The sequence below is a fragment of the Pan troglodytes genome, chromosome 22 (genome assembly GCF_028858775.2).
Source record: "Pan troglodytes isolate AG18354 chromosome 22, NHGRI_mPanTro3-v2.0_pri, whole genome shotgun sequence".
Taxonomy (NCBI): Eukaryota; Metazoa; Chordata; class Mammalia; order Primates; family Hominidae; genus Pan; species Pan troglodytes.
Window position 1 is genome coordinate 18,970,070 of NC_072420.2, and position 27,419 is coordinate 18,997,488.

Sequence of the window (27,419 nt, forward strand, 5' to 3'; positions counted from 1 at the left end):
TGACGTCACCACTATTATTGTGTTGCTTTATATCTCATTTCCTAGGTCTATTAGTAATTGTTTTATAAATTTGGGAGCTCCAGTGTTAGGTGCATGTATGTTTAGACTTGTGATATTTTCCTGTTGGACAAGGCCTTTCACCATTATATAATGTCCCTGTTTGTCACTTTTAACTGCTGTTGCTTTAAAGTTTGTTTTGTCTGATATAAGAATAGCTACCCCTACTTGCTTTTGTTGTTCATTTGCATGAAATGCCTTTTTCACCTCTTTACTTTAAGTTTATGTGAGTCCTTATGTGTCAGGTGAGTCTCTTGAAGGCAGCAGATGGCTGGTGAGTTCTTATCCATTCTGCAGTTCTGTATCTTTTAAGTGGAGCATTTAGGCCATTTACACTCAATGTTAGTATTGAGATGTGAGGTACCATTGCTTTCATCTTGCTATTTGTTGCCTTTGTACCTTGTTTTTTGTTTTTGCTTTTCAACTTGTATTTTTGTTTTATAGGTCCTGTGTGATTTATGCTTTAAAGAGGTTCTGTTTTGATGTGTTTCCAGGATTCATTTCAAGATTTAGAGCTCCTTTTAGCAGTTCTTGTAGTGGTGGCTTGGAAGTGGCAAATTCTCTCAGCATTTGTTTGTTTGAAAAAGACTGTATCTTTCCTTCATATATGATGCTTAGTTTTGCTGGATACAAGATTCTTGGCTGATAATTGTTTTGTTTGAGGAGGCTGAAGATAGGGCCCCCATCCCTTCTAGCTTTTAGGGTTTCTGCTGAGAAATCTGCTGTTAATCTGATAGGTTTTCCTTTATAGATTACCTGGTGCTTCTGTCTCACAGCTCTTAAGATTCTTTCCTTTGTCTTAACTTTAGATAACCTGATGACAATGGGCCTAGGTGGTGATCTTTTTGTGATGAAGTTCCCAAGTGTTCTTTGTGCTTCTTGTATTTCGATGTCTAGATCTCTAGCAAGGCTGGGGAAGTTTTCCCTGATTATTCTGCAAAATATGTTTTCTAAACTTTTAGATTTCTTGTCTTCCTTAGGAACAGCAACTATTCTTAGGTTTAGTTGTTTAACATAATCCCAAACTTCTTGGAGGCTTTGTTCATATTTTCTTATTCTTTGTTCGTTGGATTTGGTTAATTCAAAGACCTTATTTTCGAGCTCTGAAGTTCAGAGCATTTTGCATTTCTATAAGTGTATCCAATGTTTTCTGAATTTTTTATTGTTTTTTCTTTATGCTATCTAGTTCCTTGGATATGTCTCCCTTCACTTCTTTCACTCGTCCCTTGTGAAGAGACCACCAAACAGGCTTTGTGTGAGCAACAAGGCTGTTTATTTCACCTGGGTGCAGGCAGGCTGAGTCTGAAAAACGAGTCAGCGAAGGGAGATAGGGGTAGGGCCATTTTATAAGATTTGGGTAGGTAAAGGAAAATTACAGTCAAAGGGGGGTTGTTCTCTGGTGGGCAGGAGTGGGGGTCACAAGGTGCTCAGTGGGGGAGCTTTTGAGTCAGATGAGCCAGGAGAAAGAATTTCACAAGATAATGTCATCAGTTCAGGCAGGAACAGGCCATTTTCACTTCTTTTGTGGTGGAATGTCATCAGTTAAGGCAGGAACCGGCCATCTGGATGTTTACATGCAGGTCAAAGGGGATATGATGGCTTAGCTTGGGCTCAGAGGCCTGACAACTTCTTTTATCAGTTTTTGGATTTCCTTGCATTGGTCTTTCCCTTTCTCTGGTGCCTCCCTGATTAGCTTAATAACTAATCTCCTGAATTCTTTTTCATGTAAATCAGGGATTTCTTCTTGGTTTGGAACCATTGCTGGTAAACTAATGTGATTTTTTAGGGGTGTTAAAGAGCCTCGTTTTGTCATATTACCAGAGTTGATTTTCTGGTTCCTTCTCTTTTGGGTAGCCTCTGTCAGAGGGAAGATCTAGGGCTGAAGGCTGTTGTTCAGATTCTTTTGTCCCACAAGGTGTTCCCTCGATGTAGTACTCTCCGCCTTTTCCTATGCATGTGGCTTCCTGTGAGCCAATCTGCAATGATTGCTGTCTTTCTTTTGTGTCTAGCCAGCCAGTGAGTCTACAGGGCTCCAGGCTGGTACTGGGGGTTGTCTGCACAGAGTCCTGCGATGTGAACTGTTTATGGGTCTCTCAGCCGTGGATCCCTGCACCTGTTGCGGTGGAGGTGGCAGGGGTGTGAAATGGACTCTGTGAGGGCTCTTAGCCTTGGTGGTTTAATGGTCTATTTTTGTGCTGGTTGGCCTCCTGCCAGGAGGTGGCGCTTTCCAGAGAACATCAGCTGTGGTAGTGTGGAGAGGAACCGGCAGTGGGTGCGGCCCTAGAACTCCCAAGATTATATCTCCTTTGTCTTCTGCTAGCAGGGTGGGTAGGGAAGGGCCATCAGGTTGGGGTGGGGCTAGGGGGTGTCTGAGTTCAGACTCTCTTTGTGTGGGTCTTGCTGCAGCTGCTGTGGGGGATGGGCATGACATTCCCAAGTCAATGGGGTTGTGTACCTAGGAGGATTATGGCTGCCTCTGCTGAGTCATGCAGGTTGTCAGGGAAGTCGGGGAAAGCTGGCAGTCACAGGCCTCACCCACCTCCCATGCAAACGGAAGGGTCAGTCTCACTCCCACCATTGCCCCCCAAACAGCCTTGAGTCTGTTTGCAGGTGGTGGGTAAGCTGAGCTTGAGAACTTGCCCCAGGCTACCCACCTCCCAGCTGGGAACGAAAAGGGCTTGGTTCTTCCCCCACCTGTGGGAGTGTGCGCACGGGATTCATGCCCTCCCCCCAGTTCTGGCCAGGAGGCTTCTCACATGGTTCCAATTGTTAAAAAATTCAGCTGGAGATTTCCTCCCTGTGGTGTTTTTCCCCCGCTCCTCTGGCTGCCTTCCTGATGGATCCCTGTGGTCCCAGGCAGGAATGGCCTGCTTGGGGACCCAGCGAGCTCCCAAGGCCTTTCCTGCTGCTTCCTTTATCCCTGTATTTTGCTTGGCTCTCTAAATTGACTCAGCTCCAGGTAAGGTTGGAAACTTCTCCCACAAACAGACCTTCAGTTTCTCCAGTGGGGGTGTGTGTTTGGGAGAGGAGGGTCTCCCTTTCCCACTTTTGCAGTTGGGGCACTCACAGTATTTGAGGCATCTCCCAGGTCCTGCAGGAGCAGTCGGCTTCCTTCAGAGGGTCTGTGGGTCCTCTCGGTATTTCTGGTTTGTTCTCGTAGTCGATCTGGGGCTAAAATTCACAGTGCCAGCCTCAGCATGCTGCTCTGTCGGAGTCAAAGCTACAGCTTAGTCCTGCCTCCCGTCTGCCATGAGCTCCTCATTTTCTCAGTAGATGCAATTTCGAACAGCAGTAACGACATTGTAGTTTTTTACAACAAGCATAAATGATTGTACTTTTGGGCAGCGGAATTTTATGTAAAATGAGGAAATGGGTGGTTTCCAGCCTGCTTGCCTCTTGGTGGTGACTCGCAGCTTTCAGCATTTAGAATCTCTTGCTACTCATTGCTTTCAGGATGCCACAGATTCTCTTTTGTCTGGAGAAATGTATGTGATAACCTGGCACTCACGCCTTGGTGTCTAGGTAGGTATATTAACCTACCAAGGATGTATGCATTTTAGAGACGTTATCTGGAAAGATCAATTCATGACTCAGAGCATGTTTTTCCAAGTGCGGCATTTCTAGGATACAGCATCTGGACAGGGAAAATGTTTCTGGGCAGTGGAGTAGTTAATTTTTTTGTTTTTTTGTTTGTTTGTTTTTTTGAGGCGGAGTCTCGCTCTGTCTCCCAGGCTGGAGCGCAGTGGCGCGATCTCTGCTCACTGCAAGCTCCGCCTCCCGGGTTCACGCCATTCTCCTGCCTCAGCCTCAGGAGTAGCTGGGACTACAGGCGCCCGCCACCACGCCCGGCTAATTTTTTGTATTTTTAGTAGAGACGGGGTTTCACCGTGTCAGCCGGGATGGTCTCAATCTCCTAACCTCGTGATCCGCCCATATCGGCCTCCCAAAGTGCTGGGATTAAAGGCGTGAGCCACCGCGCCCAGCCTGGAGTGTTTAATTTTATGTGTCAACTTGTCTGGGCTGTAGTACTCAGTTACGTAACCAAACACCAATCCAGGTGTCACTGTGAAGGTATTTCGTAGCTGCAATTAACATCTACGGTCGGTTGATTTTAAGTAAAAGATACTAACTTTCATAATGTGGGTGGGCCTCATCCCATCAGAAGAAGTCCTTCAGAGCAAAAAACAGGTTTCACTGAAAAGAAAATCTGCCTGAAGACCATAGCATCCTCTCCTGCCTGCATTTCCAGCCTGCTTGTCTGTCTCTACAAGTTTCAGACTTGCCAGCCCGCATAATTTCGTGAGCCAATTCCTTAGAATAAATCTTTTAATGTACACACTCACACACACACATCCAAATGCTTCTATGTCTCTGGAGAATCCTGACTGATATATAAACAACTGCACAGGCAGGCAGTTGTTTTTGTATTCCTCGAATCATGCCTTACTGTGGTCATTACTAGCACAATGCTTTGAATATGAGAAGTGTTTAAATAATATATATTAAACGGATCAATGAGTAACTAACTGGAGATTAACCTAATATGAAAGTTAGTATTGAGGCTTTAAAGTAAAAAATAAATTTTAGCCTTGTGATCATATTTCTCCATAATATTGAAATCCTTTAAAAATAAATAGAACAGTCATGGTTTTTTAGTTTTAAGAAATACATTGTGCAAGTTTTTTTTTTTTTTTCTCTCCACGTAAACTTGAAGTAATGTTGCTATCTGGGACTCGAATGGTTTCCTGTTTATCATCAAGTAATGATAGAGGTTTGCTCTTAATTCTGTATTGAGTAAATACATGTCCCATATAAAATTTTTTGCTGCCCTCTGGTGGATATAGTTCAATAAATAAACATTATACAATTATATATCAAATTCCATATATTAAGCAGTTTCTCATTTGTGTATGTTCCCAAAGTTGCTTTCTCAGTTTGGAAATTGGAATGCATTTTTCACATCAGAAGAGAGGTTAGTATCTCATATCTGCTTATAAATCCCTATTATAATAAACGGTACTTAAAATATGGCACAAAAAATAGTGTAGAGCCTAACAAGTAGGTAGTTGCAATGATTTCATGAGGAAATGCATTGAAAGTGATCACTTGGGAACCCAGTTAGCCATCTTCCCTGCTGTGGCCTTGATTACTGAGAAAGGTGAAGTGGAATTTCCTGGATCCCATCCCTGGGGGTGCTTCTGTGGCCTGCCATGGGGTGTGTGTATTGGGAGGTGGGGGTGGGAGGATGGTGAAAGACAGAATCGAAAGCTTTGCAGGAATGGGGTGAGGCTTGGGGGTGTAGTGAAAGGGAATGAGGCAGAGCATAGCCCGGAGGAACAGAAGTAGCTGAGTTCGAAAGAAATGAAAGATCTGGAAATAAAATACATATGGGACTGAAGGGACAAAAGTGACACTAAAGACAGGCAGAGAGGAGTGAAGAACAGTGGTAAAGAGTGTCCTGCGCCCGCTCACAAGAGCCAATTGTTAAATTTTCAAGAATTTTGTGAGCCACTTGTTAAACACAGACATTATTAAAAACTAAGTCAAGGCCGGCCAAAGTGCCTCACACCTATAATCCCAGAGCTTTGGAAGGCCAAAGTGGGATGATTGCCTGAGGTCAGGAGTTTGAGACCAGCCTGGACAACATAGTGAGGCCCCTGTCTCTACAAAAAATAAAAATAAAAATAAATTAGCTGGGCATGGTAGTGCACGCCTGCAGTCTCAGCTGCTTGGGAAGCTGAGGTGGGAGGATCACGTGAGCCCAGGAATTCAGGCTGCAGTGAGCTATGATTGCACCACTACACTCCAGCCTGGGCAAAAGAGCAAGGCCCTGTCTCAAAAAAATTAGTCGTATAAACTTACAATGAAGTAAATTGTCTTTAAAACTAAACTAATATGTACTCAAGACTCACCACTTCCTAAGTATTTTACTATTTAGTAAAGTCACCTATTGAGATGATTTACGTTTTGCATTCATATGGTGGGAATATTCCACAATGATGTGTTGTCCAGCATCTCTCCCCAGCTCTGCATTCCGAGATATCAGTAACTTCTTGTTGGTTACAGTGTGAATACTTTTGCCAAGAAAACTGAAAAATGCTACAAATCAAATCAGCTCTCCTCTATCCCCAAGAGCTGAATGTTAAACAGTTGCCAGCATTCCACTGGGTAAGGACATCTCTTCAGTAACAAAAGAAGGTTTTCTTTCTTTTTTAAAAAATAGTTTCACTACCTGTGCTAGATTGGTGTTCTAGTTCATTTATTCATTAAATAAAAAATATTATTTTTTGATTCTCTACTTGTTAGGAGATAATTTTCCATGGGTTTCTTATGTTTCTGCATACCTTATAAGAAAGACACAGATTACCCTTTGTCCCAGAAAATCTTTTCAGTGATGTTCATACAGTGAATGGCCTTGGAAGCTAGGGATTGGGTCTCCCTTTGGAGCAAAGGGCAGACATGCTTGCTGCCCATTATAAAATTTTTGCATCCCCTAAACTCAGCATTCCTCTCCTGTATCACAACCCACTATGTATTCAGGTATCTTTCGGTTCTTTTGTGTCACCCTGTAGACTTGGGGCTCGAGATACTGTCCCCAAAATGCCAAAATCCTGGCTATTGCTATTGTTGTGATTAATAAGCTGTTCTTCTTCTCTGACCCTGAGACTCCTGTCTTCTACTGGCATCAATGAAACTGTAGCAGGCAAACTTATTGGCTTGTGAGTAGGGCAAAATTCAGTCCCTTCCCAGTTCTTTACAGTATTATGTGTCAGGCAGTGAGCAAGGAACTGAAATGCAGGGGTGAGTACGGCAAAAAGATCCTTGTGGAGCTCAATGTGTCTTGTAGGATTATAAACAAAAAGCATTAAAAATAAATGATGAATATTTAAAATTTATATTAGGATAAGAATTAAAGAGTAGAACAGTGGTGCGATAGAGTAATGGAGCTGTCTAGAGGGAAATCTGCATGAGATGTTGGGGAAGGTCTCTCTGGTAGGTGGTTAAGCCAGGAGAAAGAAGTTACGGCTGAAGAGTGAAGAGAGGGAGTATGTAAAAATACTATAAAGGAGGCCAGCCAGGTGCAAAGGCTCTCGCCTGTAATCCCAGCACTTTGGGAGGCCAAAGGCAGGAGGATGGCTTGAGCCCAGGTGTTACAGACCAGCCTGGGTAACATAGTGAGACCCTCTCTCTACAAAAAAAAAAGTCATGAAGTAGCATTTTTTGGTTGATTAATAAAGGGGATTTTTTTTTTATGGGAAAAGATATGTTTTCTTCCATTTTCCTCTTTTCATTAAGGTAAATATGTGGGAGGGGAGGTCTCCAGACAGTGTGATAGAAATGGCAGGAGATTGCACTTTTCCTGCATTGGAATCACATGTAATTCCAAATATTGTATAAAGACTTGTGATTTGAGGAAATCCCTGGAAATAACACTTGCGGGCTGAATAAGAGTAGTATTAGTACAGACGGTGGAAGGCAGCGAGGACAGAAAACGTGGCTGTAGTGAGAGGAATGAAATGACTGTCTTTGTACCCTCCCTGAGCAGTGCTCCTAAGGTGAGAGCTGATGAACTGGGGATGGATTGCCTGGAGTTTTAATGTTTTCTGTCAACGTTAGGTAGCAAAATCCACGGAGTATGATTCCAACAAACAATTGAGAGTTAGAGTGAAGTGAAGCTACCTAAAGGACAGAGAAAAAGGGTTTTGAGACTCAGTTCCTGACTCTTGATTGCTCTATGACCTCTCTGCTATCTTTATTAGATATGGCACTTTCTTATAAGAGGTTGCTGTAACTACCTTACTGAAGATCTGAGATGGGAAAGCAAAGGCAGAACAGCAAACTATAAAAGTCCCCTTCTTACATCTTCCACCTTCCTATGTGGCGTTTGAATACTTCTGTGAGTTTTTAGAAATATGGGTTAGAAGTTACACTCAAGGCAATTTAAAAGTAATATTTTTTACACTTCCTAGAAGTTACAGTCTAGTCAATTTAAAAATAATATTTTTTAGATCAGGTACGGTGGCTCATGCCCGTAATCCCAGCACTCTGGGAGGCCAAGGTGGGCAGATCACTTGAGTCAGGAGTTCGAGACCAGCCTGGCCAACACGGTGAAACCTTATCTGTAGTAAAATACAAAAAAATAAGAAAAAAAATACATATATGTATATATATTACTTGGGCGTGGTGGCAGGTGCCTGTAATCCCCGCTACTCCGGAGGCTGAGGCAGGAGAATTGCTTGAACCTGGGAGGGAGAGGTTGCAGTGAGCTGAGATTGTGCCACTGCACTCCAGCCTGGGTGACACAGCAAGACTCTGTCTCAAAAAAAAAAAATTTTTTTTTTATACTTCAATATCTTTATTGACATAAATGGATATTGTATAACGTCTGTTCTAGATGCAATCTGTAAGTTGGTTTTGTTTGCTTTTTTCTTTTAGTACCAGGTATTAGATAACCTAAAGGTATGCACAAAGTTTTGTCCTTGGATAATAAAGTGCTGGCTGCTGGGTTTATCGGTTTTCACTGTAAAATGCCAAAAAAACCAATCTAGAAAACATCCAAATTATTTTACTGTGAAATTTTGTTAAAATGAATATATAGCTGTAAACACATACCCTTACATTTTACCAAGCGCTTAATGTAGTCCTATAAGAATGCCCAAAACTAGTTGTTGATATACTGGTTTTTTTTTGCACATGAAAAAGCAGGCTCAGAGTGGTGGCATGAGCTGCTTCAAGTCACATAGTAACTAGCCAATGTCTTAAATGAGCCCCTGGAGCATCTACACGGTGTTCTGTGATCAAAGGCCTCAGGGAGTTTTTACAGATTTCCCTTCTGTTGCTTCCCTTTTTGTTTATGAGACTATCCTTGCTGCACGCCTCCGTTCTCAGTGTCAGTTTTTTTGCTGGCCCAGGCTTCTTCTATTCATAGCCAGAATGGAAGTCCCAGCACCAGTTCCTGCCCTGTGTGTAAAGCAGGGTCGTTTCTTGTCTGAATAAAATTTGCTGGTGGTTTTGCATATCTTTTTTTTTTTTTTTTTCTTTTTTATTGATCATTCTTGGGTGTTTCTCGCAGAGGGGGATTTGGCAGGGTCACAGGACAATAGTGGAGGGAAGGTCAGCAGATAAACAAGTGAACAAAGTTCTCTGGTTTTCCTAGGCAGAGGACCCTGCGGCCTTCCGCAGTGTTTGTGTCCCTGGGTACTTGAGATTAGGGAGTGGTGATGACTCTTAACGAACATGCTGCCTTCAAGCATCTGTTTAACAAAGCACATCTTGCACCGCCCTTAATCCATTCAACCCTGAGTGGATACAGCACATGTTTCAGAGAGCACAGGGTTGGGGGTAAGGTCACAGATCAACAGGATCCCAAGGCAGAAGAATTTTTCTTAGTACAGAACAAAATGAAAAGTCTCCCATGTCTACCTCTTTCTACACAGACACAGCAACCATCCGATTTCTCAATCTTTTCCCCACCTTTCCCCCCTTTCTATTCCACAAAACCGCCATTGTCTTCATGGCCCGTTCTCAATGAGCTGTTGAGTACACCTCCCAGATGGGGTGGTGGCCGGGCAGAGGAGCTCCTCACTTCCCAGTAGGGGCGGCCGGGCAGAAGCGCCCCTCACCTCCCGGACGGGGCGGCTGGCCGGGTGGGGGGCTGACCCCCCCCCCACCTCCCTCCCAGACGGGGCGGCTGGCCGGGCAGGGGGCTGACCCCCCACCTCCCTCCTGGACAGGGCGGCTGGCCGGGCAGAGGGGCTCCTCACTTCCCAGTAGGGGCGGCCGGGCAGAGGCGCCCCTCACTTCCCCGACGGGGCGGCTGGCCCGGCGGGGGGCTGACCCCCCCACCTCCCTCCCGGAGGGGGCGGCTGGCCGGGCAGAGGGGCTCCTCACTTCCCGGTAGGGGCGGCCGGGCAGAGGCGCCCCTCACCTCCCGGACAGGGCGGCTGGCCGGGCGGGGGGCTGATCCCCCCACCTCCCTCCCGGAGGGGGCAGCTGGCCGGGCGGGGGGCTGACCCCCCCACCTCCCTCCCGGACGGGGCGGCTGGCCGGGCGGGGGGCTGACCCCCCACCTCCCTCCCGGACGGGGCGGCTGGCCGGGCGGGGGGCTGACCCCCCCACCTCACTCCCGGACGGGGCGGCTGGCCGGGCGGGGGGCTGACCCCCCCACCTCCCTCCCGGACGGGGCGGCTGGCCGGGCGGGGTCTGACCCCCCCCACCTCCCTCCCGGACGGGGCGGCTGGCCGGGCAGAGGGGCTCCTCACTTCCCAGAAGGGGCGGCCGGGCAGAGGCACCCCTCACCTCCCGGATGGGGCGGCTGGCCAGGCAGGGGGCTAACCCCCCCACCTCCCTCCCAGACAGAGCGGCTGGCCGGGCAGAGGGGCTCCTCACTTCCCAGTAGGGGTGGCCGGGCAGAGGCGCCCCCCCACCTCCTGGACAGGGCGGCTGGCCGGGCAGGGGGCTGATCCCCCCACCTCCCTCCCGGACGGGGTGGCTGGCCAGGCGGGGGGCTGATCCCCCCACCTCCCTCCCGGACGGGGCGGCTGGCCGGGCGGGGGGCTGACCCCCCCACCTCCCTCCCGAACGGGGCGGCTGGCCGGGAGGGGGGCTGACCCCCCCCACCTCCCTCCCGGACGGGGCGGCTGGCCGGGCAGAGGGGCTCCTCACTTCCCAGTAGGGGCGGCCGGGCAGAGGCACCCCTCGCCTCCCGGACGGGGCGGCTGGCCAGGCGGGGGGCTGACCCCCCCACCTCCCTCCCGGACGAGGCGGCTGGCCGGGCAGAGGGGCTCCTCACTTCCCAGTAGGGGCGGCCGGGCAGAGGCACCCCTCGCCTCCCGGACGGGGCGGCTGGCCGGGCGGGGGGCTGACCCCCCCACCTCCCTCCCGGACGAGGAGGGAGGACGCTCCTCACTTCTCAGACGGGGTGGCTGCCGGGCGGAGGGGCTCCTCACTTCTCAGACGGGGCGGTTGCCAGGCAGAGGGTCTCCTCACTTCTCAGACAGGGCGGCCGGGCAGAGACACTCCTCACATCCCCGACGGGGCGGCAGGGCAGAGGTGCTCCCCACATCTCAGACGATGGGCGGCCGGGCAGAGACGCTCCTCACTTCCCAGATGTGATGGCGGCCGGGAAGAGGCGCTCCTCACTTCCTAGATGGGATGGCGGCTGGGCAGAGACGCTCCTCACTTTCCAGACTGGGCAGCCAGGCAGAGGGGCTCCTCACATCCCAGACGATGGGCAGTCAGGCGGAGACGCTCCTCACTTCCCAGACGGGGTGGCTGCCAGGCAGAGGCTGCAATCTCGGCACTTAGGGAGGCCAAGGCAGGCGGCTGGGAGGTGGTTGTAGCGAGCCGAGATCACGCCACTGCACTCCAGCCTGGGCGCCATTGAGCACTGAGTTAATGAGACTCCGTCTGCAATCCCGGCACCTCGGGAGGCCGAGGCTGGCGGATCACTCGCGGTTAGGAGCTGGAGACCAGCCCAGCCGACACATCGAAACCCCGTCTCCACCAAAAAAATACGAAAACCAGTCAGGCGTGGCGGCGCACGCCTGCAATCGCAGGCACTCGGCAGGCTGAGGCAGGAGAATCAGGCAGGGAGGTTGCAGTGAGCTGAGATGGCAGCAGTACCGTCCAGCTTCGGCTCGGCATCAGAGGGAGACCGTGGAAAGAGGGGAGAGGGGAGAGGGGAGAGGAGGGAGGGGGGAGGGGAGAGGGGAGAGGGGAGAGGGAGCTCTATCTACCACACAGTCCTTCTCTGAATATCACGCCTGGCTAATTTTTCGGTTTTGCATATCTTAAAGTTTTGGAAAATGTATCCAAAGAGAATGCTCTTTTTTTTGAGATCGGGCCATCAGAAATACTGATCCCAGCATCATTTAATTTAACATCCTATTGGAGAGAAGAATAAAACACATCCATTCATATTCAAGGAAATCAGACCTAAATGTATCTACTTCTTAAAAAAATTCGAAGATATTGTCTTAAAAATAATAACCCGGCTGGCCACAGTGGCTCATGCCTCTGATCCCAGCACTTTGGGAGGTCGAGGTGGGCGGATCGCGAGGTCAGGAGATCGAGACCATCCTGGCTAACACCGTGAAATCCTGTCTCTACTAAAAGTACAAAAAATTAGCCGGGCATGGTGGCGGGTGCCTGTAGTCCCAGCTACTCAGCAGGCTAAGGCAGGAGAATGGCGTGAACCCGGGAGGCGGAGCTTGCAGTGAGCTGAGATCTCGCCACTGCCCTCCAGCCTGGGCAACAGAGCAAGACTCCGTCTGAAAACAAACAAAGAAACCAATAACCCTCAGGAATATTAAAAACCATCTCAACTTGCTGAGGAACCTAGAATAAGATATGTGTAGGGCTGAGAATATGAGCGATGAAAAAAAATTTCTTGACATAGTCAAATGGTGAAAACACTTATTTTATTTATTTATTTATTTATTTTTTGCTCTATTTTTTATTTTTATTTTATTATTATTATACTTTAAGTTTTAGGGTACATGTGCACAATGTGCAGGTTAGTTACATATGTATACATGTGCCACGCTGGTGTGCTGCACCCATTAACTCGTCATTTAGCATTAGGTATATCTCCTAATGCTATCCCTCCCCCCTCCCCCCACCCCACAACAGTCCCCAGAGTGTGATGCTCCCCTTCCTGTGTCCACGTGTTCTCATTGTTCAGTTACCACCTATGAGTGAGAACATGCGGTGTTTGGTTTTTTGTCCTTGCGATAGTTTACTGAGAATGATGATTTCCAATTTCATCCATGTCCCTACAAAGGACATGAACTCATCATTTTTTATGGCTGCATAGGATTCCACGGTGTATATGTGCCACATTTTCTTAATCCAGTCTATCATTGTTGGACATTTGGGTTGGTTCCAAGTCTTTGCTATTGTGAATACTGCCGCAATAAACATACGTGTGCATGTGTCTTTATAGCAGCATGATTTATAATCCTTTGGGTATATACCCAGTAATGGGATGGCTGGGTCAAATGGTATTTCTAGTTCTAGATCCCTGAGGAATCGCCACACCTACTTCCACAATGGTTGAACTAGTTTACAGTCCCACCAACAGTGTAAAAGTGTTCCTATTTCTCCACATCCTCTCCAGCACCTGTTGTTTCCTGATTTTTTAATGATCGCCATTCTAACTGGTGTGAGATGGTATCTCATTGTGGTTTTGATTTGCATTTCTCTGATGGCCAGTTATGGTGAGCATTTTTTCATGTGTTTTTTGGCTGCATAAATGTCTTCTTTTGAGAAGTGTCTGTTCATATCCTTTGCCCACTTTTTGATGGGGTTGTTTGTTTTTTTCTTGTAAATTTGTTTGAGTTCATTGTAGATTCTGGATACTAGCCCTTTGTCAGATAAGTAGGTTGTGAAAATTTTCTCCCATTTTGTAGGTTGCCTGTTCACTCTGATGGTAGTTTCTTTTGCTGTGCAGAAGCTCTTTAGTTTAATTAGATCCCGTTTGTCAATTTTGGCTTTTGTTGCCATTGCTTTTGGTGTTTTAGACATGAAGTCCTTGCCCATGCCTATGTCCTGAATGGTAATGCCTAGGTTTTCTTCTAGGGGTTTTATGGTTTTAGGTCTAACATTTAAGTCTTTAATCTATCTTGAATTAATTTTTGTATAAGGTGTAAGGAAGGGATCCAGTTTCAGCCTTCTACATATGGCTAGCCAGTTTTCCCAGCACCATTTATTAAATAGGGAATCCTTTCCCCATTGCTTGTTTTTGTCAGGTTTGTCAAAGATCAGAGAGTTTTAGATATGCGGCATTATTTCTGAGGGCTGTGTTCTGTTCCATTGATCTATATCTCTGTTTTGGTACCGGTACCATGCTGTTTTGGTTACTGTAGCCTTGTAGTATAGTTTGAAGTCAGGTAGCGTGATGCCTCCAGCTTTGTTCTTTTGACTTAGGATTGACTTGGCGATGCAGGCTCTTTTTTGGTTCCATATGAACTTTAAAGTAGTTTTTTCCCATTCTGTGAAGAAAGTCATTGGTAGCTTTATGGGGATGGCATTGAATCTATAAATTACCTTGGGCAGTATGGCCATTTTCACAATATTGATTCTTCCTACCCATGAGCATGGAATGTTCTTCCATTTGTTTGTATCCTCTTTTATTTCATTGAGCAGTGGTTTGTAGTTCTCCTTGAAGAGGTCCTTCACGTCCCTTGTAAGTTGGATTCCTAAGTATTTTATTCTCTTTGAAGCAATTGTGAATGGGAGTTCACTCATGATTTGGCTCTCTGTTTGTCTGTTATTGGTGTATAAGAATGCTTGTGATTTTTGTACATTGATTTTGTATCCTGAGACTTTGCTGAAGTTGCTTATCAGCTTAAGGAGATTTTGGGCTGAGACAAGGGGGTTTTCTAGATATACAATCATGTCATCTGCAAACAGGGACAATCTGACTTCCTCTTTTCCTAATTGAATACCCTTTATTTCCTTCTCCTGCCTAATTGCCCTGGCCAGAACTTCCAACACTATGTTGAATAGGAGTGGTGAGAGGGGGCATCCCTGTCTTGTGCCAGTTTTCAAAGGTAATGCTTCCAGTTTTTGCCCATTCAGTATGATATTGGCTGTGGGTTTGTCATAGATAGCTCTTATTATTTTGAGATATGTCCCATCAATACCTAATTTATTGAGAGTTTTTAGCATGAAGCGTTGTTGAATTTTGTCAAAGGCCTTTTGTGCATCTATTGAGATAATCATGTGGTTTTTGTCTTTGGTTCTGTTTATATGCTGGATTACATTTATTGATTTGCATGTATTGAACCAGCCTTGCATCCCAGGGATGAAGCCCACTTGATCATGGTGGATAAGCTTTTCAATGTGCTGCTGGATTCGGAAACCACTTATTTTAAAATAAAACAATATGATAAGCATTATATTAAATCGACAATTAATATAATATGTTAAAAAATAATTAAAAGCATTATTTAAAATAGAATAATAAACTATTTCCTTCATAAGGTCAGTTAGGTGTTCTGCCTTCATTGCCTTAAGGAAGGGACAATACAGATAAATCTGATCACAAAAGTTAAATTCTTGGTTAATCTATTTCCACTTCTAGAATTTAGCAGTAAATGATAGATTTTGAAGATGAGATAAAGAGTTGTTTTTCCTGCTTCTGATTTACTGAACCTAGGAAGAAAGAAAGTGAGAAGGTGAACAAGAGGCTAGTTATGGTGTTACTAAAAATTGGAGGCTGACACTTGATTTCTCTCCTTTGTTGACTGCCACTGCCATCTTAAAGGAAGACAGCAACCTCAGATACGTTGGAGTCTCAGATAATTAATTGAAGGGAACTATGCTGCTGTTTGCTGAACTTGATTTGTCCCATTGCTAGAGCCAATTGTTAAATTTTTAGGAGTTTCGTGAACTTGCTAGTATCACACTGGTAACTTGAAATCACCCATGGTGAGAGTTTTAATCTACAGAAATGGGCAGATGCTCAGCACTTTGGGAGGCCGAGGCGGGCAGATCACAAGGTCAGGAGATCGAGACCATCCTGGCTAACACGGTGAAACCCCGTCTCTACTAAAAATACAAAAAATTAGCCGGGCATGGTGGTGGGCGCCTGTAGTCCCAGCTACTCGGGAGGCTGAGGCAGGAGAATGGCGTGAGCCCGAGAGGCGGAGCTTGCAGTGAGCCGAGATTGCGCCACTGCACTCCAGCCTGGGTGACAGAGCGAGACTCCGTCTCAAAAAAAAAAAAAAAAAAAAGGAAAAGAAATGGGCAGATGCTACAAGCCCGTCCCCCCACCACATCCTGGAGAGCTGTTGTTAAACACTTACCAGCACCCCACTGGATATGTGCCTCCCTTCCCAGGTGGAGCCTGGAGAAATAGACAGACTGCTGAGGACCCAGCGACTTCTTATATACCACATCAAGTGTAAAATTTGCAGTGTGATGCATCCAGGAAGATGGGCTTCTGTCATCCTTTTAGGGTTCCTGCCTGTCTCTTTGTACTCTGAGGAGGAGTAGAACAATTTCTCATGTATCTAAGAGCAGCACAGAGTGGGAAAGTATCTCAGACAATATTGATAATTGACCTGAAGCCTCAGAGTGGTATGGGAGAGCAGATCAGTTTTTGCGAGCTCCTTGAAATGGGCATAGCAGTGATTCAGTATGACCAAGTTTGAAGATTCCTGAGGTTGAGGCCAAATGATGTGTCAGCAACCTGTGTGGTTTAGGGTTAGGATTTGGATAAAGCAAGTGAGTCACGAACCCTGGGTGCAACATTTAATGGTGTGCCAAAAAACTCAGTATTTTATTTATTTAGTTTTTAAAATTTTTATTTTTATTTCCATAGTTTTTGGAATACATGTGGTTTTGGTTACATGGATAAGTTCTTTAGTGGTGATTTCTGAGACTTTAGTGCATCTGTCACCCAAGCAGCCTACACTGGACCCACTATGCAGTGCTTTATCCCTTATCCCCCTCCCAACCAGCCCCCACCCCAGTCTCCAGGGTCTGTTATATCATTCTTTTTTTTTTTTTTTTTTTTTTTTTGAGACAGAGTCTCACTCTGACGTCCACGTTGGAGTGCAGTGGCGCCATCTCATCTCACTGCAAGCTCTGCCTCCTGGCTTCACACCATTCTCCTGCCTCAGCCTCCCGAGTAGCTGGGACTACAGGCATCCGCCACCACGCCCAGCTAATTTTTTGTATTTTTAGTAGAGACGGGGTTTCACCGTTTTAGCCAGGATGGTCTTGATCTCCAGACCTCGTGATCCGCCCACCTCGGCCTCCCAAAGTGCTGGGATTACAGGCGTGAGCCACCGTGCCCTGCCTGTTATATCATTCTTATGCCTTTGTGTTATCATATCTTAGCTTTCACTTATAAGTGAGAATATACCGTATTTGGTTCTCCATTCCTGAAAACTCAATATTTTAATGCCATATTTGAAATATCAAAATTAAGCAAAAGTACATTATGAATAAAATATTAATATATTAAGTAAAGCCAGTATCGGTATCAGTGAGTTTTTCTTCTGCCTCAGGCTGTGATGGACTACAAGGGGTACTGTTACTGATCCTGCTTCACTTCTTGTTGATCCTGCTTCACTCCTCTCATCCTGGTCTAGGGGAGGGAGTCGGCTGGATCAGGGGTGGGAGGCAGGGTGCCTTGAATAGCTTGCAACTTAGTTCCTGAATGGGAGTTTGAAATGGACAGACAATGTATTGAATTTCAGAAAAATAAAGCTGTAATTCTTGCACATGTGACTTGTAGGCTCAGATTTGAACTTCCTGCACATGAGTTTGGCTGCAAGTTATTCTTGTATCTATAATGAAATAATTTATAAACATTGTTTTTTATCTTCATGTGGGATTAAATATTTCTACTTGTTGGTAACAGCTGTAGTCAGGTATGACTTATAGAAATCATGTTGCCATTTTCTTAGATGGTTTCAAATCTGTAGGGATATCTGTATGTATGTATATATCTCTGTCTATATATATTCTGAACTTCATTACACTATGCCATCTTTTCTAGTGCTAATATTAGAGTCATTGGTATATAGTTCTCAAGATCCTTCCAGTGATTTATCAAAAATGACAGAAAAATATTTTGACCAACAATTTCATAAATTCACCCTTGACTTATTTTCTAATATCTTGGTTAATGTCAGCTTTCATCTCATCTCCTAGTCTCTGCCATTTCCAATAAAAATAAAACAAAAATAGCTGACATTTTATCAGTCTGACTATGCACCAGAAACTTTGGAAATTGCATTACATGCATTATCTTATTTACTATGACAGCTCTATAAGAGATGGACGATTAAAATGTCTATTTACAGATGAAGAAACTATACCTTAAGATAGTCACGGGACTGGCAAATGGCAAACTCAAACCCTTGTCTGCCTGGTTCCAAAGCTTGTTCATATACTCACTGTGCCAAACCACCAAATCCAATGTTCTTATACCTCAAGATGAGGTCCACTGATCCCCTTACCCCAAGTGGCAACGGTGTTTTCCTTTTTCTTAGAGCTAGAATATCGTGTAGCATCTCCAATTTACAGGGGCTGTATTATCTCTGTTTATTCCTAGAACATAATGATTGATGAAGTATTAAGACTATGTTTCCTTATGAAAAATAACTGTGAAAATAATGTCAACAGATAGTACTGGTGATGGAATTGAATAGAAAATTTAGCACAGGATGGAAAATTTATAAAACAAATGACAGACCATGTTGATATTTGTGAATTGGATCAGTATTGTTTTATTTACAAATGACAGAAAACCTTCTCAAGCAAGATCGTGGGAGGTGGGCTGGTGGCTTTGTGAGGGTGGACTGGGATCTGGATTTGGAATGGAAGGAAGCACTCATGATGTGGGGATGTGAAGGCCACCTGAGCCAAGACCAGAACAGGGAATAGGGTAAAGGTTAGGGTTTTAGGGCAGGAGTGAGACTGCAGAAAGAAAACAAGACAGTGGTACAGTAATGGAGGTCAGTCCATTCAGGCTGCTGTAACAAAACACCAGAAACCAGGGGGTTTACAAAAGCTTGCATTTATTTCTCATGGTTCTGGAGACTGGAGAGTTCAAGATCAAGGTGCCAGCTGTGTTTGGTGAGGGCCCGCTTCTTTACTGATGGTATCTCTTCACCCTCCTCTCACATGGCAGAAGAGTAATGGGTCTCTCTAGGGCCTCTTTTATAAGGGCACTAATCCCAAACATGGGGGCTTCACTTCCATGGTCTAATCGCTTCTCAAATGCTTGAGTCACCAGAAACACCAAGGCATGATTAGAGGTCTGGAACTTTCACCCTAACACTCAACCTATAGGAAGAGGGGCTGAACTTGAGTTCAGTCACCAATGGTCAGTGATTTAATCAATCATGCCTACATAGTGAAACCTTCATAACAGACCCTAAACAATGGTATTAGAAGAACTTTCTGGCTGGTGTACACATTGAGGTGCTGGGACGTAGACTGGCCTGGAGGAAGCATGGAAACTCTGTGCTCCTCAGCCCTCTATACCTCACCCTATGCATAGGGCAAATAGACGTATCACAATATTACAGATGTGCAGAGTGGTTTCTGATTCCAGGTTGGAGCCTGACTTACACACTGTGCTGCTCGTCTTTGATCTTCATAGGCCTGTAATCTAATACTACTTTAGTAATACATATATGGGACCACAAGAACACTTAGCACAACCATTCTCTTCAAGTGCCATATTTTGGAGAGCTTCAATTCCAAAGCAAAAGATGTCTATCAAATTTTACAGTTAAAAAAAAAAGAATGAGGTTTTGGTAAAGGCAGGAAGATAAATCGAGAATACACGTGTGGGAGGGGTTGAAAGTAGGTGTAAGACAAGTGGCCTGCACATTTTGGCGTGAGGAGGGGAAGGAACTGGTAGAGATGGTGGGTGGGTCATTGACTGAATGGCCTAGTGGTGGCATCTTCAGGTGAGGCACATATATGAGGAGGAGAGGAGAGTTCTTCCTAAGGGGCAAATAAAGAGAAGGTGAATAAAAGGAAGGCTGCTATTCGAGAATGGTGCAGTGGAGAGGAAACAGGAAAAAAAATTGAGGAAGATTTCTCCCATTTAATGAAGTACTTCAGTATGTCTAATTGGAAATATACATTATTAGTGGAAGTCTTTGAAATGAATTCCTCAGCAAAGCCTAAGGTAGTTTAAGAATTTAATCTCTGTTTTTCCTCTTTCACTCATGGATATGCTTATGTATTATTATCAGGTGGACCAGTTGATTCTCTAGTTGGTTTTGTTGTGACATAAAATGTCTGTTTAAGTGATCTTTTTACATGGTAAATATGGTACTTTATAGATTTTTGAAATCTCAACTTTTTCTGTCCTGATATTTGCCTTCATCCTTTTTCCCTTTCCTCTCTTCAAGAAGCTGTGCTGTTTGTGGTCATTTCCTATAGAGGAATGTGGAGTATGAAGGTTTGGTGAAAACATATTTGTTTCCATTCTTTCTCAGGCTTTTCTTTTCCAGAACACTAAGCCTCAAAGAGAATAAAAAGCCAGAGCTGAGGTTTTGAGGAGGTTAAAGCTTTTCCAGGCAGAGAGAAAAATTCAGATGAATTTGTGAAATTTGTGAGTAAAGTGATCTGTGCCTTGCTCCCTACGAATAACACTGGAGAGATGAGAAGATCCCATCTGCCTCTGTCGCCTGGATGAATCTTGACTTACCCGCTGTGCTGCCTGTCTTTGAGCTTATAAGCCTGTAACCTAACAATGCTTTAGTCATTAGAGATATACATTCCAGTATATAGGACTATTACGAACACTTAACCATTCTCCTTAAGTGTCATATTTGGCAATAAATGACCGCATGGCATGTCTAGGTACCTGGTACACCTTAGACAATCATACAGATGTTCTGTACCCCCAGCATGGTATGAATGTAGAGTGAGTCTTAATCGCCATTAGTCTCCCAGAAGCAGCAGAGAATTGTGTTGGACCTGAAGGAGCCATGCAGACAGGGATGAGGCATGTCTCCTTCAGAGGAGGCAATGGGTATACCAGTGTGTGTCCCCAGGCTCAGATTACACACAGAGCCAGATGGTCTCCTTCTGATGCTTGGATACCGCAAATAGCCCCAGAACTTAAACACAACCTCAGAGGAAAGTGGCAAGGGAGCCCAGATTAACCGAGATTAAGAAAAAGAACCTTATTTTTTTCCAGTTTATATCCAGATTGTCTCCAAGTCATTTATTACAAATTCATCTTTTTTTCAACTGATTGAAAACAACATCACATGATACACTAAAAATTATTTTATATATTTAGGTCTATATTTGGGCTTTCTTTTCTATCCCAGTGAACTATTTATCTATTTTTGAACAGGCACTGTATTTTCTTAATGTTGTAGCTTTATAATATATTTTATGACTTGTAGAGCTACTTCCTCCTTGTTACTCTTCTTTTTTAGATTTTTTAAAATTATTTTTGCTCATATTTTTATAGAAACTTTAAGATTAGCTTCAGTAGTTCAAATTATTGCTAGTATTTTTACTAGACTCAATTTAAAGTTATGAATTAATGGAGGTTTCCAGCTTTATCATGTTGATTTTTCCTATTCAGAAACATGGTATGCTTTTTTTATTCGTTCATACCTATTTTTGTTGTTGTTGTCCATTACTAGTGTTACATAGTTTCTTCACATACATTTTGCACATTTCTTATTAGGTTTCCTGTGTATAAGTCAGAGTCCCAGCAAGAAAGGTATAGCAAATATTCCAATGGGCTAATGGAGGGGAGTTTGATGAAGGGATTATTTTCAAAGGTGAGGAAAGGGTTAAGGAGACTCAACAAGGGACAGTGTAAAGGCTAATTTTAGGTGTACACTTGACTGCATTAAGTAATATCCAGAGAGCTGCTAAAGCATTATTTCTGGGTCTATGAGGGTGATTTTGGAAAAGATTGACATTTGAGCCAGCAGACTACGTAAGGAAGATCCACTCTCACTGAATGTGAGTGAGCACCATCCAATCAGCTGAGGGCCCAGATAGAACAAAAAGGCAGAAGAAAATCAGATTCACTCTCTCTCTTCTGGAGCTGAAACAACTTTCTTTTCCTGCCATAGGACATCAGGACCCCAGGTTCTCTGGTCTTGGGACTCTGAGACTTGCACCAGGAATCCTGCCCAGGCTCTCAGGCCTTTGGACTCAGACTGAGCTACTTCACTGGCTTTCCTGGTTCTCCAGCTTGAAGATGGCAGATCGTGGGACTTCTCAGCCTCCATAATTGAGTGAGCCAATTCCCTGGTAAGTCCCCTCTCACGTATTTATATCTATATCCTTATACTATTTGTTCTGTTTCTCTGAAAAACCCTGAAGAACACAGCAGTAAAATATCCTGGGGCTAGCGACCACAGAGAGTAACAAGAAGGTGGAAGGAGTGTACCAAACTCTGGAGGGGATACTTGGAAGAGATTCATGCCCTACCCAAGGTGGGGCCATCTGTAGAGGGATGCAGACAACCCAGGGAAGGACACACCCTGACCTCGCTCTTCTCTTGCCATCTGATTACCTGGCAGTGCCTTCTATTGGCCAAACCCAACAGAAGCCAGAGAAGAAAGGTGACCATTGATGTGGTTCACAAATGTCTATCTGCTGGGACACACAGAAGAGTAAAGAGTAGATCTACAGGGGGTAAATGAATGATATTTAGCACACTGCATATTTTATCTTTTTGTTAACAGTGTAAAAATGAAGTCTTCTGTTGTCTCTCTCTGATATGCGTGTGTGTGTGTATGTGTGTGTGTGTGTGTAGTTCTGCCATTCTTGAAGCTAAACTCTAAAGGAGATGATGAACAATTAGACAAGTAGTTATAATAAATGTGCTACTATATGGGAAATAAAAGATCTCATGAAAGTTTTAGTAGGTAAACCTTGTGAAGTCTGTGGAGTCATAAATGGCTCCTGAAACAAGACAGGTTTAAATAGATATCCTGAGGATAAGGAAGGTGTTAGGCAGATGAAGAGGCTGATGCTGGTGGGGTATGGCAAAGAGAAACTGGGGGTGAGGGGGGTTTTCAAGTTTGATGAGGGGTTGAAATATTTTATTTCATTTATTTTATTTTTTACTGTTTACTTGCTATCTGACCTTGGGTGAATTACCTAACTTTTCTGTGCCACAATTTTTCCATCTGTAAAGTAGTTATTATACTGTATTAGTCCGTTTTCACACTGCTGATAAAGACATATGTGAGACTGGCCAATTTACAAAAGAAAGAGATTTAATGGACTTACAGTTTCACATGGCGGGGGGGTGAGGGGCTCACAATCATGGCGGAAGGCAAGAAGGAGCAAGTCACGTCTTACATGGATGGCAGCAGGCAAAGAAAGAGCTTGTGTAGGGAAACTCCCATTTTTAAAAACATCAAATGTCTTGAGATTCAGAACTGCCCCCATAATTTAATCACTTCCCCCCGGGTTCCTCCTAGGACACATGGGAATTGTGGGAGTTGCAATTTAAGATGAGATATGGGTGGGGACACAGACAAAGCATATCATTCCACCCCAGCCCCTCCCAAATCTCATGTCCTCACATTTTAAAACCAATCATGCCTTCCCAACAGTCCCCCAAAGGCTTAACTCATTTCAGCATTAACTCAGAAGTCTACAGTCCAAAGTCTTATCTGCGGTAAGGCAAGTCACTTCTGCCTACGAGCCTGTAAAATCAAAAGCAGGTTAGTTACTTCCTAGATACAATGGCGGTACAGGAATTGGGTAAATGCAGCCATTCCAAATGAGTGAAATTGACCAAAACGAAGGGGCTACAGGCCCCGTGAAAATCAGAAATCCAGCAGGGCAGTCAAATCTTAAGGCCCCAAAATGATCTCCTTTAACTCCATGCCTCACACCCAGGTCATGCTGATGGGAGAGGTGGGCTCCCATCCGCTTGGGCAGCTCTGCCCCTGTGGCTTTGCAGGGTAAAGTCCCGCTCCTGGCTGCCTTCATGGGCTGGTGTTGAGTGTCTGCGGCTTTTACAGGTGTGCAGTGCAAGCTGTCAGTGGATCTACCATTCTGGGGTCTGGAGGATGATGGCCCTCTTCTCACAGCTGCACTAGGTGGTGCCCCCATAGGGACTCTGTGTTGGAGCTCTGACCCCACATTTCCCTTCTGTACTGCCCTAGCAGAGGTTCTCCATGAGCACTCTGCCCCTGCAGCAAACTTCTGCCCGGGCATCCAGGCATTTCCATACATCCTCTGACATCTAGGCAGAGGTTCTCAAACTTCAATTCTTGACTTCTGTGCACCTGCAGACTCAATACCACGTGGAAGCTACCAAGGTTTGGGATTCCACCCTCTGAAGCAACAGCCCAAGCTGTTACTTTTAGTCATGGCTGGAGCAGCTGGGACACAGGGCACCAAGTCCCTAAACTGTACACAGCAGAGGGACCCTAGGTCTGGCCCACGAAACCATTTTTTCCTCCTAAATCTCCAAGCCTATGATAAGAGGGGCTGCCACAAACCACAAAGGTCTCTGACATGCCCTGGAGACATTTTTCCCACTGTCTCGGGGATTAACATTTGGCTCCTTGTTACTTATGCAAATTTATGCAGCCAGCTTGAATTTCTCCTCAGAAAATGGGATTTTCTTTTCTATAGCATTGTTAGGCTGCAAATTTTTCAAACTTTTATGCTGTTTCCCTTATAAAACTGAATGATTTTAACAGCACCCAAGTCACCTCTTGAATGCTTTGCTGCTTATAAATTTCTTTTGTCAGATACCCTAAATCATCTTTCTCAAGTTCAGAGTCCTGCAAATCTCTAGGGCAGGGACAAAATGCTGCCAGCCTCTTTGCTAAAACATAACAAGAGTCACCTTTGCTCCAGTTTCCAACAAGTTCCTCATCTCCATCTGAGATCACCTTAGCCTGGATTTCATTGTCCATATCATTATCAGCATTTTATTCAAAGCCATTCAACAAGTCTCTAGGGAGTTCCAAACTTTCCCACATTTTTCTGTTTTCTTCTGAACCCTCCAGACTGTTCCAACCTCTGTCTGTTACCCAGTTCCAAAGTTGCTTCCACATTTTCGGGTATCTTTTCAGCAGCACCCCACTTTACTGGTACCAATTTACTGTATTAGTCAGTTTTCATGCTTCTGATAAAGACATACCCAAGACTGGGCAATTTACAAAAGAAAGAAGTTTAATGGACTTACAGTTTCACATGGCTGGGGAGGCCTCACAATTATGGCAGAAGGCAAGGAGGAGCAAGTCATGTCTTACATGGATGGCAGCAGGCAAAGAGAGAGCTTGTGCAGGGAAACTCTCATTTTTAAAACCATCAAATCTTGTGAGACTCATTCACTATCACAAGAACAGCCCAGAAAAGATCCGCCCCCATAATTTAATCACTTCCCACTGGGTTCCTCCCATGACATATGAGAATTATGGGAGTTACAATTCAAGATGGGATTTGGGTGGGGACACAGAAAAACCATATCATATACTAAACTCACAAGTTGTTGTAAGGATTAAACAAGAAAATACATTTACATTTTTGAGACGGTGCTTGGCAGATAGCACATGCTCAATAAATGGTAGCTATTATTATTAACATTGTATGAGGATGAGCTGCAGTCAGTAGAGAGTGAGATCTATCGGAGTAAATACATCTGACTGTATACTGCTAGTGAGGTAGTCAGAGGCCCCACTGAAGACAAAGATAAGGATCTGAAGAACTGACAGCTTGAGAATAAGTTTTCATATTGTTCCAAGGACAATAAAAAGATGGATTTAACACAGGGAAGTTATATGATCACTTGCCTATTTTAGAAAGTTTTGCTGCCACTGTTCATGTCTTGCCTCTTCTTCTACAAGGTACATTTCCAAGCTCCCTTGCAGTTAGGGGCCATATACCTAACTTTTGGCCAAGGGTTTGTATTAGTCAGGACTCACAAGAGAAACAGGACCAATAGGATGGATGGATAGATAGATAGACAGAAACAGATTTATTATAAGAAATTGTTTCGGCCGGGCACGGTGGCTCACGCCTGTAATCCCAGCACTTTGGGAGGCCGAGGCGGGCGGATCACGAGGTCAGGAGATCGAGACCATCCTGGCTAACACGGTGAAACCCCGTCTCTACTAAAAATACAAAAAACTAGCCGGGCGTGGTAGCGGGCGCCTGTAGTCCCAGCTACTCGGGAGGCTGAGGCAGGAGAATGGCGTGAACCCGGGAGGCGGAGCTTGCAGTGAGCCGAGATCGCGCCACTGCACTCCAGCCTGGGCGACAGAGCGAGACTCCGTCTCAAAAAAAAAAAAAAAAAAAAAAAAGAAATTGTTTCCTGTGATTATAGAGGCTGGGAAGTCCAAAATCTGCAGTGTGAACTGGCAGGCAGAGGCTCAGGAGAGTCTATGATGCCAATGAAATGTGAAGGTAGTTTGCTGAAGAATTCCCTCTTGCTTGAGGAGGCTGGTCTTTTTGTTCTATTCAGGCCTTCAACTGATCGGATGAGCCTCATCTATATTATGGAGGGCAATCTTCTTTATGCAAAGTTCACTGTTTTAAATGTTAATGCCATTCAAAAACATCATCTAAGTTAACACATAAAATTAACCACCAAGGGTGTGTTGGGCAGAAGTGATGTGTGCCCCTTATAGGCAGGGGGTCTAACCCTCTTGTGTACAATCTTCCATGCTTTCTTCCTTTGCTACTTGGCAGGTGGGAGGTACAGTATCTAGAATAGGATGTAAACTCTAGGGGGATGAAGGAGCCACTAGGAAGAAGGAAGCAAGTCCTTAAAAGATTAGGTGGAATAGACATTTATCCACCTTTGTCTCTCATTGAATTGAGACATGTGAGAAATAGGCAGATGTTGTGTTAAGCTTTGGGACTTAGGGGTTGTTTATTACAGCATTTAGTATATCCTGACTGATGAATCATTCTGGCAGCAGGGAGGGCAATGTGTTGACACAGGTTAAGGCTACAGTCAGGAAGGCCAGCTAGGAATTTTTGGTACAAGTCCAGGCAAGAGATAATGCTGAGCTGGACTAGGTTGATGCAGCATGTGGACAGCAGATGTTTAAATTAATCATACTGTGAGTAGTAATAAGCATTTAGTGCTTTACCAAATTATCTCAGTGAACACTCCAAATTTCTATTTTTTCCAAGAAAAAGAATAAATTGACAGATTGTCCAGATTTATTCCACAATAAAGGAAAAGTTATGAAATATGATGCTATTTCTGGTTTCTTATTTACAGTTAAGTTCATGTTCAACTTAACCAAAAGAATCTTAGGCAAAGTTGAAGTGATAATGCTTAATTAGGAGGTACATGGCAGTGCAGTTAGAGTGAAGAAAAGAGGAAGTGAGACAGAGAAGTCTAAGAAGCAAATTCAAGGTGATATACCAAGTGGGCCACTGCTATATGGCTCTAAAAAAAAAAAAACCTGTACCTCAGAACAACCCAACAGATGGAAAATTGTGGGGGAAATTTATCTGTGAGCTCACTCGTGTCTCCTGTGTCCTGTTGGCTAAAGGTCATTCCAGAGAAAATTTACAACATTGTTCCACTGCTTTAGAGGTGGAGCGAGGCCCAGAGATTCTGGATGTCTGGACAGCCTAGTATGACTTGCTGTGGATGCAATTACTACAGAGAAAGCAGCCAATGGCCCACAAAATAGATGAGGCTAAAGAATCAGAGGAGACACTCAAGATGGGTTGATAAATCTGGTTTGGAACTCATCAGTGGTAGCTCTGATAAGGTTGTTAGCACACTTATCTATGAAGTACTTAAATTAAATAAAGGGTTATTTAATAGCCCATGTAGTGTGATAGTATTACTGCTATTTATGTGGAAATTAAACACAATAACAACAGCAACGTTTTACATTAGATTTCAGGAA

General features: G+C 44.5%; 1 protein-coding gene across 1 annotated transcript in view; it reads left to right on the forward strand.

The window, feature by feature from the left end:
- LOC134809227 (collagen, type I, alpha 1a-like) overlaps window positions 1-27,419 on the forward strand; it is a 414,408-nt gene that overhangs the window by 80,281 nt on the left and 306,708 nt on the right. The window contains exon 2 of the mRNA XM_063803487.1: window positions 21,642-21,822. Coding sequence (XP_063659557.1) covers window positions 21,642-21,802 — 161 coding nt within the window. The 3' untranslated portion in view covers window positions 21,803-21,822. The remainder of the gene's footprint in view (window positions 1-21,641; window positions 21,823-27,419) is intronic.